Source organism: Trematomus bernacchii, unplaced genomic scaffold (assembly GCF_902827165.1).
Source record: "Trematomus bernacchii unplaced genomic scaffold, fTreBer1.1, whole genome shotgun sequence".
Lineage (NCBI taxonomy): Eukaryota > Metazoa > Chordata > Actinopteri > Perciformes > Nototheniidae > Trematomus > Trematomus bernacchii.
Window position 1 is genome coordinate 3,379,348 of NW_022987698.1, and position 18,351 is coordinate 3,397,698.

The 18,351-nt window shown below is 39.0% G+C and overlaps 1 protein-coding gene across 10 annotated transcripts in view; it reads right to left on the reverse strand.

Annotated features, from left to right (window-relative positions):
* Positions 1-18,351, reverse strand: part of LOC117489434 (inter-alpha-trypsin inhibitor heavy chain H3-like) — an 83,475-nt gene that overhangs the window by 36,358 nt on the left and 28,766 nt on the right. For 8 of the 10 annotated variants that reach the window (XM_034138705.1, XM_034138704.1, XM_034138703.1 and 5 more), the window contains exons 15-19: positions 11,741-11,758; positions 11,366-11,383; positions 11,160-11,168; positions 10,948-10,968; positions 10,425-10,439 (exon numbers count right to left, since the gene is read on the reverse strand). In XM_034138705.1, the coding sequence (XP_033994596.1) occupies positions 10,425-10,439; positions 10,948-10,968; positions 11,160-11,168; positions 11,366-11,383; positions 11,741-11,758 (81 nt within the window). The remainder of the gene's footprint in view (positions 1-10,424; positions 10,440-10,947; positions 10,969-11,159; positions 11,169-11,365; positions 11,384-11,740; positions 11,759-18,351) is intronic. The other 2 variants (XM_034138706.1, XM_034138700.1) reach the window with 1 other exon arrangement.

Genomic DNA, 18,351 nt, shown 5'->3' on the forward strand with positions numbered 1-18,351 from the left:
TATTCGTGTAACACAACTTTTAAATCTGATTCTTACTTTTAGAGATATTAAACATTGTTCAGACCTTGGTAAAGAGGCTTTCTTCAGATTTTAACATTAACTAGAGTGCGTGATGTCACAGCTAGAGGGTAGGAAATCTTGAAATTTGCCTTCATATATTTTTTTTTAAACTGCCATAATTCCCAAACCCTACATTCCTGAGACATAATTTTTCATGACAAACGTAGGAAAACATCTCGTAGCTTGAAAAATGACAAATAATTAAGCAAAAATAATTAAACAAAATGCCTCTTGAGGGCATGAAGTGACAAAAACTTTCAACATGTCTCCATTAAAACCCATTGTAATTTCAGGCTGATATTTCCTCACAGCAGCAGCCGCACACCTTTAGTTAAACTGCCAAAAAGGCCACATTATTAACCCGAAAGTACACAAAAATTACACTTCAGATACTCAACTTCCTTGACATGCTTCACGTTTTGAAATTTCACAGATATCTGTTATGGTTCTTCCACAAAACGTTCACATGTAAGAGGTTTATCTCTCATTCAGAACAATGCAAACCTTTGATCTCTACAGACCTCGTTAGCTCAACTATAAACACCTGTGTAATGGAACACGATGATGTCATCACTCCAACTGACAGCAGTCAGTTCTAACTGTTCATTTCATACACTCTATCTCTCTCTCTCAGTCAGTCAGTCAGTCAGTCAGTCTGGCCCAAAACTTCACAGGTTTGGTAACGATGCAGCCATCAACGCATCTAAGCGTATTATGGGGTGTCATCAAATGCCGTTGCCATGGCGACAGACCACTCGCCATGAAACACGATGTCGCTGTATGTCCAATGGACACGGTCCAATCGTCCCCCAATCTTCACTTGTATATCACCGGTCCATGCCTCAACAGCTCTACGCCAAATTTGAAATCTCACCATATGCCGTTTCCATGGAAACGCATCCCTCGCCATAAAACACGATGTCCCTTTAACTCCTATGAACATTTTCAAAAAGTGCTCAAAATTCACATGTGTGCTAACAGTCCAGCCATGAAGACATCTACGAGATTTCTTCAAATGCCGTTGCCATGGCAACACAATGCTCGCCATGAAACACGGTTTTCTCATAACTTCAGTGAAAATGCTTCAAACGGCCCAAAACTTCACAGGTTTGGTAACGATGCAGCCATCAACGCATCTAAGCGTATTATGGGGTGTCATCAAATGCCGTTGCCATGGCGACAGACCACTCGCCATGAAGCACGATGTCGCTGTAAGTCCAATGGAAACGGTCCGATCGTCCCCCAAACTTCGCTTGTATATCACCGGTCCAGCCCTCAACAGCTCTACGTCAATTATGGGGTTTCTTCAAATGACGTTGCCATGGCAACACAATGCTCGCCATGAAACACGGTTTTCTCATAACTTCAGTGAAAATGTTCCAAACGGCCCAAAACTTCACAGGTTTGGTAATGATGCAGCCATCAACGCATCTAAGCGTATTATGGGGTGTCATCAAATGTCGTTGCCATGGAGACAGATCATTCACCATCAAGTTAGTTCAAAAGTTTGCAGTTCAAATATTCTGCTGCTTTTCCAAGCCTTTTTACTTTCTTTTCTTCACTCATCACACATTCAAGCCCCCAGTGTTCATGTATCATTTCAATCTAAATTCTTCACTTTCTTCTTACACATTACATTTCAGCATACTGTAGCAGTTTAGCATCAGCTTTTCAGCATAAAGCATTCCCACTAGCAATTTCTTCAGAAATTGCATTCTCTAGTTTGTTGTCTGCTCTTGTGCATTGTGAATACTAAAGAAGACCATTGTCTCTGTGTTAGCTGATTCTTTTGTAGAATTCTGTTGAGTATTAAACAATTGCGTGAGTGTGAGGGTATTAAAATAAATTGGTCAGTAAGTCAGAGATGTGCAACTATATTTAACTTTTTGTTTGAAAACATTTTTTTATAAATGATTATGGGAAGTGCCCTTTTTATCACTTGAGCACCCGCCCCCCAAAATGTCTGTGCACTACCCTGGTCCTAGATATCATTTCTGGTGGACAACCTTTTACAACATTCCATGTCTGATTTCCCAAAAAAATGGGTTTTGCCCCCTGGGTAAAGGTGCATAGAAGTGGTCATTCATTTGTTTGATATATCCTCCTATAAGTATGTGTTGTCTTTCTTCACTCTTTGTTTAATGATGGCGCAAATGCAGAAGCTTTCTATTTCATTTTTCAGAATCATTTTCAGATTTGACACAAAAATATATATTTTGACATGTTTTTCTCAGTCTCACAGGATTTTAAGAACATTTACTGTAAGCAAATACAAATATAATGAGTTTACAATTTGTTTTAAATAACTAATGTTTTCATATAAATTCTACCATGAGTTATATCTTTGAGAAACTCAACTCTTAGCTGTTTGCATGGCAGAACAAACTTCCTCTTCAAGATCTTCAATATCTAGGATAACTAATTAATCAATATCTCAATAAGATCAATTTAAACAAATTCAGTTACAAATCAATGTTACACTATTTTAAGGATATTGTGTTAATTGAAGAGAAAAGTACACTGTAAAAATATTCACCGTGAATTCACAATAAATACTTGGCCAAATTTTGCATGACTTTCACAGTAAGATTCACAGCAATTTACTGTGAATGTCTTCACAGTAATGTATTGTAATTTCACATCCATGATATTACAATACATTGCTGTGAATGTCTTCACAGCAATGTATTGTAATTTCACACCCATGATATTACAATACATTGCTGTGAATGTCTTCACAGCAATGTATTGTAATTTCACACCCATGATATTACAATACATTGCTGTGAATGTCTTCACAGTAATGTATTGTAATTTCACACCCATGATATTACAATACATTGCTGTGAATGTCTTCACAGTAATGTATTGTAATTTCACACCCATGATATTACAATACATTGCTGTGAATGTCTTCACAGCAATGTATTGTAATTTCACACCCATGATATTACAATGCATTGTTGTAAAGGTAAAACTGTATACTGTAACTTCACAGCTTCAATGACTAAGGAATTACTGTGATATTACAGTATGTTACTGGGGAATTACATCATTTTGTTGTACATGCATTACAACAAGGGCCTGTACTTTTACATTTCTATTGTGAAAGCAATACAGGAGTTGCCAGTAATTTACTGTGAATGTACAATGTGTACTGTGAAAGTAATGCAAAAGAGTTGCCAGTAATTTACTGTGAATGTACAATGTGTACTGTGAAAGTAATGCAGATGAGTAGCCAGCAATTTACTATCAATTTACAATGATATACGTGCATAACTGTAGTCCCCAGCTCCGGTCCTTCCTGGAGGAAGCTCATACAATGGTTTCCTGTCAAATACTATTGGATGACATGACTAATCACGTCATCCACATACAGCAAGCAAAAATGCACAAAAAGCATCTCACCCGTGAGTCCAGTTGGGTCAAATCAAATAGGCTACACTGTAAAAAAGAAAACTGCCAAACAAAAACCCTTAAATTAAAGTAAAATACTTTCACTGAAATAAAGTGCTAAAGCAATTAATAAACAGGAATTGTCCTTAAAGATTTTACAGGAAAACATTGTAGTATTACAGATGTTTCCTCTCTTTTCAAAATCCATTGTCTTAAAATGTTACATTCAAATACCTTAAATAAAGTTCTGATGAGAAAAACTGTTTTTTACATTTTTTTTATTAGATTTTTATGATCAAACACAAAAGTAAATGCAGAACCTAAAGTTCTACAGGTAGAATACTGTTATTTTACAGCTTTTTTCTAACATTTTCCAATCAAAGACGTTCAATAAAAAGACAGCACAAAATGTTCTGTAGGGAACAATTACTATAAAAATGTTAAAACTTAAAATATAAAAATATTTGTAGAATTATACAACCATTAATGAATACAGCATTTAATATTTAAACATCTACTTATAAACAGTATAAACAAAAAGTAAGTTTAATTTTTTAAGATTACTTTGAAACATTCTCAACTGAAAATAACAGAAATTACAAAATGGCGACATATGTTCACATTGTCCATTTGAAGGAGCAGTGTGCAGGATTTAGTACGTCTAACAATGGTAGGTTCCAACCAATGGATAACTTGTTCACTCACCCTCCTATCCCAAGTTTGTAGGAGAATGTATATTGGCTGCAAAAAACTTGAGGCCCAATCATGTTTCCTCTGTCCATTCTGCGCTACTGTAGATGTGGCAGTGCAACCTAGAGGACAAAAAGACAACAATTAGTAAACCATAATGATGAATGTTATTATCAGCAGCTGCCAATAGATCCCCCATCTTGTATGATGGACCTTTGAAGCAGGGTTGGAAACTTAAACACACTATTGATTGTAAAAACAGTTCTTGATGGCATCCCAAGGGAATTGATCAAATGCTAAACCCCTTCCAGAAAAAACAACTTTCTAATACCTTAGAAACTACAACTAGGCGCTGGCACGAATGCAGTGCTTCAGCTTCCTACAACTTTAAAGCTGTGTGGATGTGGCTCTATGAAGAGTTGTTCATATTTTTCTCATTCATTTCATAAGTTTAGAAGCGGGGAACATAGTCTAACAACAGTTAGCTTTTGTTAATGTTACCTTGAGGCAAACTTGTGAGACTTGTTTCTGAAATCCCTTTCTCTTAAAGTGAATAAATAAAAAAACCCTTACCCTAAAACTAACCACTGGATTGCTTGTCTAACATGACGTAGTCCATAAATGAGGTAAGGGTGGGAACAATCAAACGCACTCTCGCAGGCACTGCGTGTTAGCGAAGTACAACTGGGATTTCGAAGAGGAAGATATGCTTGGTCAATTCTTAATAAAAAAGCAAAAGTAACAAATTGAGCACTTGAGTTTTCATTAGCAGCGCTTAGCTACAGCTGCGGAGCTTCGGTCAATACCGCTAACAGTCTATTTCCTTAAAATGGTACATATCGCTGAATCTATATTTTCATCTTCAGTTGATGAAATCTGCATAATGTCCCTGTACAATAAGATTCGAGCATTTTGTAATCCAGTGAGGAAATTCAAGACCAGTAAATATTGATTGATTAAACAACACTGAATACAATTGTAGGGTTTTCTTCAAACTCAGACTCTCTGCTGCGGCTGTACCTCAAAAGACAAAACAATTGTCTGATACGGTGGCCCGGAAGTGCAAGACACCACAGCATTTCAGAAAACACCACAGCATTTCAGAAAACACAACAGCATTTCAGAAAACACCACAGCATTTCAGAAAACGCAACAGCATTTCAGAAAACGCTACACCATTTCAGAAAACACAACAGCATTTCAGAAAACGCTACACCATTTCAGAAAACACAACAGCATTTCACAAAACGCTGCAGCATTTCACAAAACACAACAGCATTTCAGAAAACACAACAGCATTTCAGAAAACACAACAGCATTTCAGAAAACACAACAGCATTTCACATTGGACGGAAAGGGTATTCCTTTAGGGAGAACACTTCTTGTTTGTGATTGGACAGAGCCAGCCAGAGAAGCACTGCTGTGATTGGTTGTTTTTGCTGCCAGTGAAGAAATGACGCTTCGTGATCGGTCAGCACCCGACAGCGCAACATGTCCCAAGACATCAGCCGTTAGCTGTTAGCACACACTCAGAGCTCACAGCTCCTCATATCTGTTCAGAAACTGGACAAAAGTTAAACAAGTACAAACCACAGAGTGTCTATGTCATGGCGAATACAGTCGCTGCTTTATTTATGTCTGTGTGACGCTGTTGTGAGTGTGGACGGAGCAGCTACAGGTTAGTTTAGCCTGATGGATCCGATTCCATTCAGAAAACACGCATTTTAAAAGCTTTTCGCCTGCCGTCTTGTCTGCAGACTTGTCAAAGCATTAATTCATGGTTTTTACTAACCGGTATCAGTATGTAGTTACTTCGGCATCACTTTGAAACGTGTATTACAATTAAATCACGGTCAATATGTTCATTTTGTTGTCGAGTTTCACCGCAGCTGTCAGTGTTTACTCCTGTCATTCAAACAAGACGTGCTGGAGAGGGGGCGGATCGATCAGGCTAAACTAACCTGTAGCTGCTCCGTCCACACTCACAACAGCGTCATACAGACATAAATAAAGCAGCGACTGTATTCGCCATGACATAGACAGTCTGTGGTTTGTACTTGTTTAACTTTTGTCCAGTTTCTGAACAGATATGAGGAGCTGTAAGCTCTGAGTGTGTGCAAATAGCTAACGGCTGATGTGTTGGGACATGTTGCGCTCGGGTGCTGACCAATCACGAAGTGTCATTTCTTGACTGGCAGCAAAAACAACCAATCACAGCAGTGCTTCTCTGGCTGGCTCTGTCCAATCACAAACAAGAAGTGTTCTCCCTAAAGGAATACCCTTTCCGTCCAATGTGAAATGCTGTGGTGTTTTGTGAAATGCTGTTGTGTTTTCTGAAATGCTGCGGCGTTTTGTGAAATGCTGTTGTGTTTTCTGAAATGCTGTTGCGTTTTGTGAAATGCTGTTGTGTTTTCTGAAATGCTGTTGTGTTTTCTGAAATGCTGTTGCGTTTTCTGAAATGCTGTAGCGTTTTCTGAAATGCTGCGGTGTTTTCTGAAATGCTGTTGTGTTTTCTGAAATGCTGTGGTGTCTTGCACTTCCGGGCCACCGTAGTGTGATGATCTTTGTTGAAAAAGGTCTGATTGTCCTGTACATGTACAATGTGGGGTATTTTTAAATACTTTACTAAACCACATTGAATATTATGTTAGACACAAGTTATTACTCACATATCAAAGTCTTTTCATCTGCAAGATGGAAGAATAGATGGGTGCTGCCTGGAGAAACTGATGAGGAACACAGGCTGGCGTCAGCAGCTTTCCACACAGCCATCACATCTTCTCTTCCATAGTCTTTACTGTCCACTGGTGCTCTGTCAAAAGAGTGAACATCACAGCTGTCATGTTAACCCTTTGTTACACAACATACAACCAACATGCGTCAAAAGTGACCCGAATTAGTTTTAATTGTAAATATCTTTGCAATAAATTACTTTAATCATTCAGGATTCCAGGTATTCCTCAATTAACCTGTTTTGGATCAACACCAAATTTTAATTTTTCCTTTCTTACTTTTTGAATACAAATCATGTTTGTATCACTACACTTCACAACATGGGTAAAAAATGATCCGTATTATTTTGCTATGTTATTTCATGCATGGCTGAGTGTTTCTTTACTATACATTTTCAAATCTATTCCTTTAGTCATTAATATTCAAAGTATTAATTAAATGCCTTGTTTTTGATTACCACAAATCATTATTTTCATTCTCCCGTTCTTAAATGATGAACTAAAATAGTTTAGGCCAAGTGTGATAAAAATGCAAAAAAAAATACATACTATAATTTTAGCAGTGATTTGGACCAAGCATGTATGATGTAGTAATACAAAAACTATTTTAGTTCACAGTGTGTAGTAGTTCACTACTGCTGTGAAATCCTTGCAATGTTTACAATGTTGTTGTGATATTACAGAGGATTTCGATTGCAGTATTTTATTGTGAAATAATAGTTAAATGCTGTGAAATCCAAGGATACAGTCCTTTTTACATGTAAAAAAAATACATACTATAATTTTAGCAGTGATTTGGACCAAGCATGTATGATGTAGTAATACAAAAACTATTTTAGTTTACAGTGTGACATTAGCTAGTCATGTTAGCTTGTAATATATATACAATATTTCTCTGTAATATGATACTCTTAAATGCTGTGAAATCCTTGCAATGTTTACAATATTGTTGTGATATTACAGGGGCTTTTTATTACAATATTTCTCTGTAATATGATACTCTTAAATGCTGTGAAATCCTTGCAATGTTTACAATGTTGTTGTGATATTACAGAGGATTTTGATTGCAGTATTTTATTGTGAAATAATAGTTAAATGCTGTGAAATCCAAGGATACAGTCCTTTTTACATGTATTTGTTACATGTAAAAAAATACATACTATAATTTTAGCAGTGATTTGGACCAAGCATGTATGATGTAGTAATACAAAAACTATTTTAGTTCACAGTGTGACATTAGCTAGTCATGTTAGCTTGTAATATATAGAGCAGAGCTAACTAGCAAGTTAGCTAAACGTTAGCGGTTAGCCGTTTATGCTATGCTAGCTGTAACTAGAACATAACTAGAACTATAACTGAACATTAACTAACTGGATTCCGCTGTAAGAAAGCTGTGAAACTTTACAATAAACTTGGCGACAACACTGTGACACCCCGCTGCATGTTTATGTGTAATTATCCCGTGTTGGAGACGAGAGGGTGGCGCAGCAGCATTGCAATAAGCTGTAAACTAATGTTAGCTGCCACCTGTTAAGCCCGGGCGCAACATCTTGCAAGAAACAGCATCTCAGGGCTTCTTAACATTTAACAACCTATTAATCATAACGGGAAGAAACTCAGCTAACCAGAAGAAGAAACATAACCTTAAATAAAAAATAAAACATTCACAAACTAAGGATATTCTAAATACATGTTTAACTCCATTACAGTCGCAGGACTCACCAGATCTCAAGTCTTCTGTTCTTTGTTGACGACGTCCCGATGCTCATATTTAACGTGTAGATGTAAAACGATCCCGATATTAATCCATAAACTCCTGCAGCAGAAATACAGGAGACCCGCTCAAACTGACGTGGATGTTTCAAATGTGAACGACAGGCGCAGACAGTTCTCATTGGCAGGTTTCTTCGATGACGTTTATATTAACCAATCAGGAGTGTTGTGGACTCATTCCAAACATACCTGACTTGTCTGCCGTGTTATGGCTGAATTCCATTTCAAGTGCCGTAGTTCTGGCTGTCGGCCAGAATCCGAAAACCATACATTATACTGCATGTAAGACTATAACTAACCCTTATTACTGTATATTGACCAATGGGAAAAAAAACACAGCAACATAACACATAAATAAAATAAGGATAACTGTGACTTATTGTTGAGTAAATAACAGTGTGTGTTTTAAACCTTGGTCCTCCCTGCAGAAATTGATTCAATCGAATATTGAGAAAATTATTTATGTAAAAATGTTTGACACTTTTTTTTTACAGTTTCATGTGTAGGTACCTTAAAATTACAAAGAAATATCTTAAAGTCTTATAATAGTAATACACTTTTATATTACGAGGAGTTACATATTTAATTGCAGATAATAATTTAAATTTTACATACATCTGCATGTATTTTCTGAAAGTGCAAAAATACTGTAAATATGATATAGTAAATTTACTTTAAAAAAAAATGAAATAAATGTTATTTGTTGTTGTCAAAATACTTAAAATAATGTTTTGGGTTGTTAATTTATAGTTCATATCTATAATTTTACGGGATTTTGCAAGTTATTTAAAAAAACATAATTACTATAAAAAAATAATAATTTCCTGTAAAATTAGGATATTTTTTTACAGTGTATAGAATGTCTCAGTTCAAATCTTCCAGACGGTTTGAGAAGTAGGCTATGCTGCAGGACACACGCCGGTTAGAATAGTCTATTCTGCACATGTGCAATGCTGCACAATTCAAATTTTACAGTAATGGGTTGTGCTATTACAGATGATTTTGAGTACAGTGCTTTACTGTGAAATAATAGTTAAATAATGTCAAATCCAATTTTACTGTAGTTTTATAGATATTTTGTTGTGATATTACAGGGGCTTTTTATTACAATATTTCTCTGTAATATGATACTCTTAAATGCTGTGAAATCCTTGCAATGTTTACAATGTTGTTGTGATATTACAGGGGCTTTTTATTACAATATTTCTCTGTAATATGATTATTAAATGCTGTGAAATCCTTGCAATGTTTACAATGTTGTTGTGATATTACAGAGGATTTTGATTGCAGTATCTTATTGTGAAATAATAGTTAAATGCTGTGAAATCCAAGGATACAGTCCTTTTTACATGTATTTGTTGGGATATTACAGGGGGCCTTGATTACAATATGTCACTGTAAAATAATACTGTTAAATGTAGTGAAATGCTGGTAAATTTTTACAGTGTAGGTTTATTGACACCCTTAATCTGACACCCAACATCAGCCTCAAAACAAACCACTGAATGAACACATTGTCCAGCCTGTGTGAAGCTGACATGAAACAACATACGGCATACATTACATTCTGAGAAAATCGTCTCATTCTGTGCTTGTGTTTAACCAAATGTGTTAGATCTGTTTCTAGTTAGGTTTTTAACATAATGTTAAAGAAATAATCATGAATGAGAATTGATGCATGTTATACTATGACAGCTGTTTATAATTACAACAATTATGAGGAAATAATGAGCTATCATGTCAGAAAAGTGCAGATGTGTACTTATATCTTACCTCCCGGAGCAAAGCCTGTTAAAATAAAAACATAATAAAGATAGTAATTATACAAATTCAACACAGATATTGATTAACTTTGAAATAGACCCCCCTTCCACCTTTAGTTTTTGTAATACAAAACATGAACTAGTGTTTCTACTAGAATTGATTAATGTTATACAACGACAGCTGTTTATAATTATAAGGTTATAGTGTATTTATCATGTCAGATCAGTGCAGATGCGCACTTATATCTTTCCTCGCTATCTAAAGCCTATTGAAAAGGAAAAGATGATAAAGGTGAAGTTATTATACAAATTCAATAGAGCTATTAATTAATTTTGAAATAGTCAAGCATGCATCCCCATCCACCTTCAGTATTTGTTATTAAAAAACATTAATTAGTGTTTCTAGTTCGTTTTTTAACATGATTGAGACTTGATTCATTTTATTCAATGACAGCTGTTTATAATTATAATAATTATAAGTAAATAAGGTATCTATCATGTCACAGCAGTGCAGATGTGCATTTAAATCTTACCTCTTGGTTGAATTGATGATACTGTTGAAAAGGAAAAGATGATAAAGATAAAGTTATTATACAAATTAAATACAGCTGTTAATTAACTTTGAAAAGCATGCATCTCCCTCCACCTTCAGTTTTTGTTTTACAAAACATTAACTATTGTTTCTACTATTATAAGGTAATAGTATATCTGTCATGTCAGAAAAATGCATATGTTTATATCTTACCTCCGTCATCTGTTTAAAAGGAAAAAATGATTAAGATAAAGTTATTTCACAAATTACAAAACAGTTGTTAATTTATGTAAACTGTATATAATTATATTAATAATAATTCATGTCAGAACAATTTTTTTGGTCGTGATTTCTTTTTTTCTAAAGCTTATTTAGAATGCGAAAATGTATGAAGTTTATTATTAATTGGTCCAAATTACCTGGTAAACCTTGTGGAACTGTTAAAAAGAAAAAGATGATAACATAAATTCACAAAAAGAAATTATTAATGTAATTTGAAATATTCAACAACATTTTATTCAGTAAACAACATATTAGTCTGCAAATAATCAGTATTTACTCTTAAGACTAAATGTATGTTATTCATGAGGGTCCTGTCAAGAAGAAAGATATGATAAAGTGAAGGAAATATTCAGTTGTTATTTTACTTTGAAAAAGGGCACTAATTGTCTTAAAATATTGTCAAGATTAGCATCTGTTTCTTGTTCATTTTTTGCAAGTGATTATTCTTTTTCTAAAGCTTATTTATGCGAATGTGTATGAAGTGCAGTATATTATTAATTAGTCCAAATTACCTGGTAAAGCGTCTGGAACTGTTAAAAAGAAAAAGATGATAACGAGGGGTTACGTATTGTAACCCTAGTTATATAAGCACAGGCGGAGCCCTCTACTGGACTCTATGGGTACTACCTCTCAACCATACCATGCAAGCATTCACCTACTGAGATTTCTATAAACGTAGCCGGCCCCCGGGGCGGGCCTACCTGAATGCGCGCGCAAGCACACCGTATAAAAGGCGGCCTCGCCTCCTGACCGCCATCCTACACCCTCTTCAGCGAGCGGCATAGGACAGACAGTCCCCCGAGTAGAAGGCTCCGCCTGTGCTTATATAACTAGGGTTACAATACATAACCCCTCGTTATATCTCACACAGGCTCCGCCCTCTACTGGACTCTATGGGTACAGTGGGCAGAGCCCTGATTCATAAACGCGCTGTCGTCCAACAACATCGGCCCCTCACACTGCCCCTGACCGGCATTTGGTTAACCTGTTAAGCCCTGAGCCTGTTTTTCAGGTCTCAGGCTCGAAAATGACATTCCCAGAACAAATGACCATATCTTCCCTTCTAAAAGGGTTAAATTAATAATCTTTTTTCTCAAAGTAATGATAAACCTGTTAGTTGGATGTAGAAAAGTCAGAATCAATATAGATTTTTTTTTTATTTTAAAGAAAATTCAGATTTTACATCGTAAAAAACTGTAAATTATAGTGTCCGTCCAAAAATTCTTTTTTACTTATAGTGAAAACTACCCTTGGATGATGGTAAGGTAGACTAAAAGCTTTAGGAATCCAAAGTACAACATATAATAAGTACCCTGTATCAAGATTGATGCAAAACAAGTGACATTTGATCTTTTTAGAGAGATTTAGCAAAAAGAAACCACTTCTGGGGTCATTTGGGTGGATTTTCCATATCTCTGGCCAACCTTGCTCGATTTTGATGGTTGACACCTCTTTCTGACCGTTAGAGCCAATAGAATCGAAGGGGGAGTCCCCCACACACACTCATTGTGAAACAAAAAGGTGGGGGCTTCGCGCATGCAGTTTTGCATCAGAGTGAACCTATCTCTAGCTTTGACATCTAGAAACGGAATAGCAGTTTTATTGCTTATGGATTATCAGAAATCATTTCAAAGGGACACAGACACATTGGATTAACCTATGGATTAACTTCAGCAGCGTTTTTATCGTTTTAATGCCATTGAAGACCACTTTGGAGAGACTACAGAGCCAAGTTAAAAATGTTAGCATTTTTAGCTACCTAGCGTCACCTGTTTTGATGTCCGTTTTTGCTTATAACGTCGCAAATTCGTATAATTCAGTGATAATGTGGGTACCCATCGATTCTGTGTCACCTCACGATGTGAAACGATGTCATGGATGTAGAGAAGAGATAAATAATAAGGTTTTGTGAGTGATTTTCGGTGCAGTAAGGTGTTAGCATTTTTCGCTCGTTGCTAATTCAGAGGCTCAGTGTTAGCATTGTGGGTTTTCTTTTTAAAAAAAAAAAAAAATTATCAGTTAGATGAGTTTCTTCCCATTACATGGATATAAAACATTCATAGTTTATTAAATGAACATGCCTCAGACACTGTTTCCTGCAAGATGTTGCGGCAGTGCCCCGGTACCGGGGTCTCTCGGCCTTAACAGGTTAACAGCCACTGCACAGCCACTCCCTCTCCTCCGGTTGTGAGCGTGGAGAAGACTTGACCTGAACGAACTCCTTAGGCTCTTAGGAATAAAGGAGGGGTTCGGCCTGAGTGTCGGCCTGAGTGTCGGCCTGAGTGTCGCCCTGCAACGGTCACCCCGGATTAACAAGCAACTTGGGTGCACCGACAGCGCGGTCTGCTCGGACACTCTCTTGGCTGAAGTTAAGGCAAGCAGCAACGCTGTCTTCCATGACAGGGCTTTCAGGGAGGAGAGCTCCAGAGGCTCAAATGGTTCTGTGACCAGAGCCTCGAGCACCAACGGCAAGTCCCACTGCGGGGAGGAGGTGTGCACTACTGGGCGCTGCCTGCTGACCCCCTGCAAAAACCGCGACATAAGCGGCTGACTGAAGGCTGACCTGTCGCCAAATCCCTCATGAAAGGATGAAATGGCTGCTGCATACACTTTAACTGTGGAATGAGCAAGCCCCCTGTCCACCAGTAACTGTAAGTAGGACAGAATAGAGCCCAACGTACAAGATGGGGGCTCTAGACTCCGCTCCTATCACCATCGCTGGAATCCCAACCACTTTGGCCTGTGACAGGCTGAGGTGGATCCTGCTCTTGCTGCCTGGATAGTCTGGATAACCTTGTCAGACAATCCCACCCGTCTCAGCCTGTCCTTCTCAGGAGCCAAGCCTGGAGAGGTTGGCCCAGAGTGGGTGTGACAACCCTGTGGTTGTCCACCATGTGGTGCTGTTGTAACCTGGGTTTTCCTTGTAATCAGCAGTGATGAGACCCACCTGTGGCACCTGGTTCCACTATTTAAGAGGGCTGCAGAACAGGCTCTCGCTCTCTCTCGGCTGCCCTGCTCGGCGCACTAGGCCACCGCTCCTCTGTGTGTTTTATTGTTGGTTGTAACCACTGCGTTGGGATAAATAAATGATTGTTTTGGGCAACTCCTGTGTGGAACTGTTGTCCTATTGTTACAAGCAGAGCCAGCTTGTAACATATGGGGGCTCGTCCGATCCAAGAACCAGGTGATATTTGTTTACTTGATTTGTCTGCCTTGATTGTGTAGACAGTTTGTTCCTGGTGTAGGGCATTAACCTGTTAAGCACTGAGCCTGTTTTTCAGGTCTCAGGCTCGAAAATGACATTCCCAGAACAAATGACCATATCTTCCCTTCTAAAAGGGTTACATTAATAATCTTTATTCTCAAAGTAATGATAAACCTGTGAGTTGGATGTAGAAATGTCAGAATCAATATAGATGTTTTTTATTTTAAAGAAAATTCAGATTGAACATAGTAAAAAACTGTAAATTATAGTGTCCGTCCAAAAATTCTTTTTTACTTATAGTGAAAACTACCCTTGGATGATGGGTTAGTAGACTAAAAGCTTTAGGAATCCAAAGTACATTGATGCAAAACAAGTGAAATTTGACCTTTTTAGAGAGATTTAGCCAAAAAAAAACACTTATGGGGTCATTTGGGTGGATTTCACCTATCTCTGGCCCCCCTTGGTCGATTTTGATGAATGAAATCTCTTTATAACCGCTAGAGCCAATGGAATCAAGGGAAAGTTCTATACACACCAACACGTTAACAAATAAGGAGTGAGAGTGACGCGTGACCAAAACCGGAAGCTGCATACACGCTGGTGGCTACCATTAGCAGCTAACTTTTTCGCTCCCATTTTTACATAAAAATGGAATTATGGATTATAAATAATTTTTTCAAAGGCACAGATACATTATTAACCTATGGATCAACAGTTGTAGCCTTTTTTTTCTTTTCGTTTTAATGCCATTGAACACGTCTTTTGATCAGATTGACAGCTACGGTGAGACGATCTCCCGTAAAAGCTCCGTAAAGGTACGTGTTGTGATGTCTGTGTTTGCTTCCCCTGTCGCAAGTTCGGATCGCTCAGTGATGATACTATAACTATATAATCTGTGGAGTCTCAGCTTTAATCGGATATATTGTATGTGCAGCTACGATAAGTAATAAGGGTATCTTTATCTTGAGTTGTGTGCTAAAGTGCGTTAGCATTTTTTCGCTTAGTGCTAATTCAGAGGCTTGGTATTACCCTTGTGTTATGTTTTGGTAAAAATGGTTCATATCTTCAGTTAGCTGAGATTCTTCCCGTTAATCTGGTGCTACACATTAATAGTTTCATAAATGTTAAGAAGCCCTGAGACATTGTCTCGAAAAAAAAAACGGTGGGAGGGGTCCAATGGGGGGACCGTCGTCCTTAAGAGGTTAAGGAGTAGCTTTGGAATTACCTTTCCTGATAGGCATAAGCAACATCTCCTTTAGGGGAGCTTGTTGGTTTATTATTTGTGTTTGTTATTTTTGTGCATAAACATGATTCGACATTTTTGTCATGGGTACACGTCCGTGGCTGTCTTGGTGAGTAACAGCTTCGCTGGGGCTTTACCGGGTCATTGGGTGAGTGTTTAAAACACCTGTCGTGGCATGCATGAAGACTAGGGTGAGACAAGATAGTTAGTATTGGGTAGGCAGTTAGCTAGGGGAGAGTTAAAAAAAAAAATCCTTTTAAGTGTTTGTGCACCAGGTTCAAGGGAGTTTGCATAATCATGGCTACATTGGTAGATTTTGTTAAGTGTCCCAGTGTGGAACTGCTGGAAAAATGTACCAAAGACCAACTGTTAAAAATTGCAGAGCATTTTGAGGTAGACGTTCCAAAGCAGGGTCGTAAAGACACCATATTGACTACGTTACAGGCCCAGTTGGTACTGCAAGAAGTTCTGCCAGCAGTGGCTGTCGATGGTCGTTCCGAGGATGAGTTGGCTGAGAAGGCAGCTATAAATCCAGGGTGGCAGAGAAGTGCAGGTTTTTCTTTGTCTGACTATGGTGAAATGACATTTGAACAGAGAAAGGAAATAATGCTGCTGCAGTACCAACAAGACAGTGAACGTGAGGAACGAGCAAGTGCTCGTGAGGACCGGGCTAGAGCTTGTGAGCAGGAAACTGAGATGGAGCGTTTACGGTTAACTACAGTGGTGCGGGAAGCTGAATTGCAACAAGAACGTTACAAGATGGACCTCATCCAAGAGGGTAAGCTTTCTCCTGGGGTGTCCCCAGCAACTTTTGATGTAGCTTATCAGCTGAGGTTGTTACCGAAATTCGATGAGAAGACTGTAGATTCTTTTTTTTAACTTTTTGAGCGACTTAGCCAAAGACGACAGTGGTCTGATTCGGAGAAAACATTGCTATTACAGTGTGTGTTAACTGGTAGGGCTCAAGAAGCATTTTCTGCATTAAGTATGGCTGACAGTGAAGATTACTTTAGGGTAAAGACTGCAGTGCTAAAAGCTTATGAGTTGGTGCCTGAGGCCTACCGTCAGCAGTTCAGGAAGCTAAGGAAGTCAGAAGGACAGACCTATGTGGAACTTGTTCGGGAGCTGACGATGACATGTAATCGATGGGTCACGGCTTCCGAAGTAGTAAATCTGAATGATTTGAGGGAACTGTTCCTTCTTGAACAATTCAAATATATCCTTCCAGAATGCGTTGCAACGTACCTGAATGAGCATAAGGTTAAAAATGTAACAGACGCTGGGGTATTAGCTGATGAATACACTTTAACACACAGGATTCATTCAGGGGAGAGATTTGACTGGGGGAGCAGAAATAACTGGTCTGGTGACCCCAGAGGTAAAGTGGGTGAAGTGTTAAGGTCGGAGCAAAGGTCCGTGCATGGCTGGAGGGATAAAGTAGATCTAAATACTTGCAACTTTTGTTTGGGTAATGGTCACTAGACAAATGAATGCCCGGAACTTAATGCAAAAACCAAGGGACTCCAAGATGGCCAGGTTCCCAGGCCTGTTGCCCTTGCAGCTCCTGCCCACAAGGTTGCTAGGGAGGAGGTTATAGCTGTGGTTAAACTCCATACTGCCCACAAGGTTGCTAGGGATGAGGCTATAGCTGCGGTTAAACTCTATACTACCCCGCAACCAGTTGCTGCTGCGGTTTCTAACTTGGGAATAGCCCTGCAGGAGGTGAAGCCTCGCCCCTCCCTGGTAGCAGAGGAATTTGATCCAGGTTATGCCCCTTTTATACGTCAAGGTTATGTGTCTTTGCAAGGAAGTGACAAGAAATTCCTTGTTAAGATACTGTACTGAGAGACACAGGTGCTTTGGATTCGTACATAAGTGAGGGTGTTCTTCCATTTTCCTCGGAAACTGACACTGGAAGTTGTGTATTGTCTAGGGGAATGGGGGTGCAGTTGCTGTCTGCTCCAAAGCATCGGTTGGTGTTGTCCTGTGATTTAGGGCAGGGTGAGGTTGCCATGGGAGTCCGGCATTCTTTGCCTGTTCCAGGAGTGGCAGTCATCCTGGGTAATGATTTGGCTGGTGGCAGACTCTGGCCCGATGTGCTTCCTTCACCAGTGGTATCCTCCAAGCCAGTGGTGAGAGAACTTGCTGATCCTGAGAAAAAGCTGACTCTGCGAACCACGGTGCTCCGCGGCGATCTGGGGCCACTAGGATGACTGACAGATGCTCTCGTCTCACTCTCTCCAGGAGGGGGAGAATGAGGCGCAGCGGTGGAAAGGCATAAAGCAGCTTTTTTGGCCATGGCTCGTGTGCAAACTCATCCACCCCCAAGGGCGGACTGTCCCGCCGAGCCATGGAAAACCACAGGGTACATTGGCTGTTGCGCCGGCTGGCGAACAGGTACACCTCCGCTCTCCCGAACTGGGCCCAGATCTGCTTCACCACCTCCAGGTGAAGCACCCACTCGCCTGGCAGGGGCCCACCTCTTGACATGAGGTCAGCCCCCCTGTTATCCAGTCCCAGGACGTGGAGGGCTCTCAGAGACAACACAATCTCTGAAGCCCATAACCACAGTTTCTCCGCTGTGGTCAACAAGGCGGCGGAGCGGACTCCGCCCTGCCTGTTGATGTACGCCACTGTGGTACAGTTGTCGCTCCTCACCAGCACATGTTTGCCCT